At 72.9% G+C, this 956-nt stretch overlaps 1 protein-coding gene across 1 annotated transcript; it reads left to right on the top strand.

Annotated features, from left to right (window-relative positions):
• Positions 1–87: 87 nt before the first annotated feature.
• LOC112549121 lies at positions 88–929 on the top strand (the record flags this gene model as incomplete). The annotated part of the gene is made up of 2 exons (XM_025195929.1): positions 88–268; positions 481–929. Coding segments are annotated over 2 exons (630 nt in total), but the record flags the coding sequence as incomplete, so codon positions are not given.
• Positions 930–956: the final 27 nt, after the last annotated feature.

Raw genomic sequence — 956 nt, 5'->3', positions numbered from 1 at the left:
TCTTCGCCTGCCGCGCCCGCCACGCGGCGCTGGGGCAGCCCCTTCCCCCCGGGATGGGGCAGGGGGGGGTGTGCCGGGCCCCGGCAGAGACGGGCTGCAGAGGAGCGGCTGGGCCCGGGCTGCCAGGCTGGGCTCTCACCGCCCTCCGCTCCTGTCCCAGGTGGGGCCTCGCATCGCACCGGCGCCGTGATCGGAGCATCCCTGGGGCTCGCGGTGGCAGCAGGAGCTGCGGCTGCCACGGCCTTTTACTGCTGGAGGAGGAGGAAAGGTAACGGCCATCGGCGTCGCTGCGCTGAGCCGGGAGAGAGGGCGAGGGGCTGGGCGGGGTGGCACGGAGAGGGCGCAGACGGACGCCCGTCCATAGAGACCGGCACCTGCCCGGGTTTTACCCCCGCTCTTGGCAACCCCCTGCCCCTGCCCCAGTCCTGGGCCGGACGCTTCTCCCACATCAGCCCAAACTGACCCCTGCTCCTACCCCAGGTGGGAAACCCCCCTACACCATCTCCAAGGTGAAGGGGCCAAAGCAGTGCCTGCTGGGCCAGGAGGTGACCCTGCGCTGCTGCATGGAGGGGACCTTCCCCGAGGACACGGCCGTGACGTGGGAGCGGGTCCAGGGCGAGGACGGGACGGCCACCGAGCCGCACGGGGACACGGCCGACCCCGAGCGCCTGCCGCTGTTACGCGCCCTGCCCCCGGGCTGGACCGCGACGCAGGAGAGAAGCGCGACCGGCCTCACGGCCTCCCTGACCTTCACCGCCGCGGTGCAGGACGACGGGGCGCGCGTCCGGTGCTGCTTCCACCACGGGGCCAAGCGCATCAGGGAGCAGCGGGAGTCCCGGGAGATCCGGGTGCGGGGTGAGTGCGGCCGGGCTCCCCGGCACAGGGGACAGTCAGGGGAGCTGCCTGATGGAGCTGGGGGACGGCCCTGAGCTGGCTGAGATGGCAGAGACAGGCCT

The sequence above is a fragment of the Alligator sinensis genome, unplaced genomic scaffold (assembly GCF_000455745.1).
Source record: "Alligator sinensis unplaced genomic scaffold, ASM45574v1 scaffold3313_1, whole genome shotgun sequence".
NCBI classification, from domain to species: Eukaryota; Metazoa; Chordata; order Crocodylia; family Alligatoridae; genus Alligator; species Alligator sinensis.
This window is presented reverse-complemented; position numbering and strand designations above follow the sequence as displayed.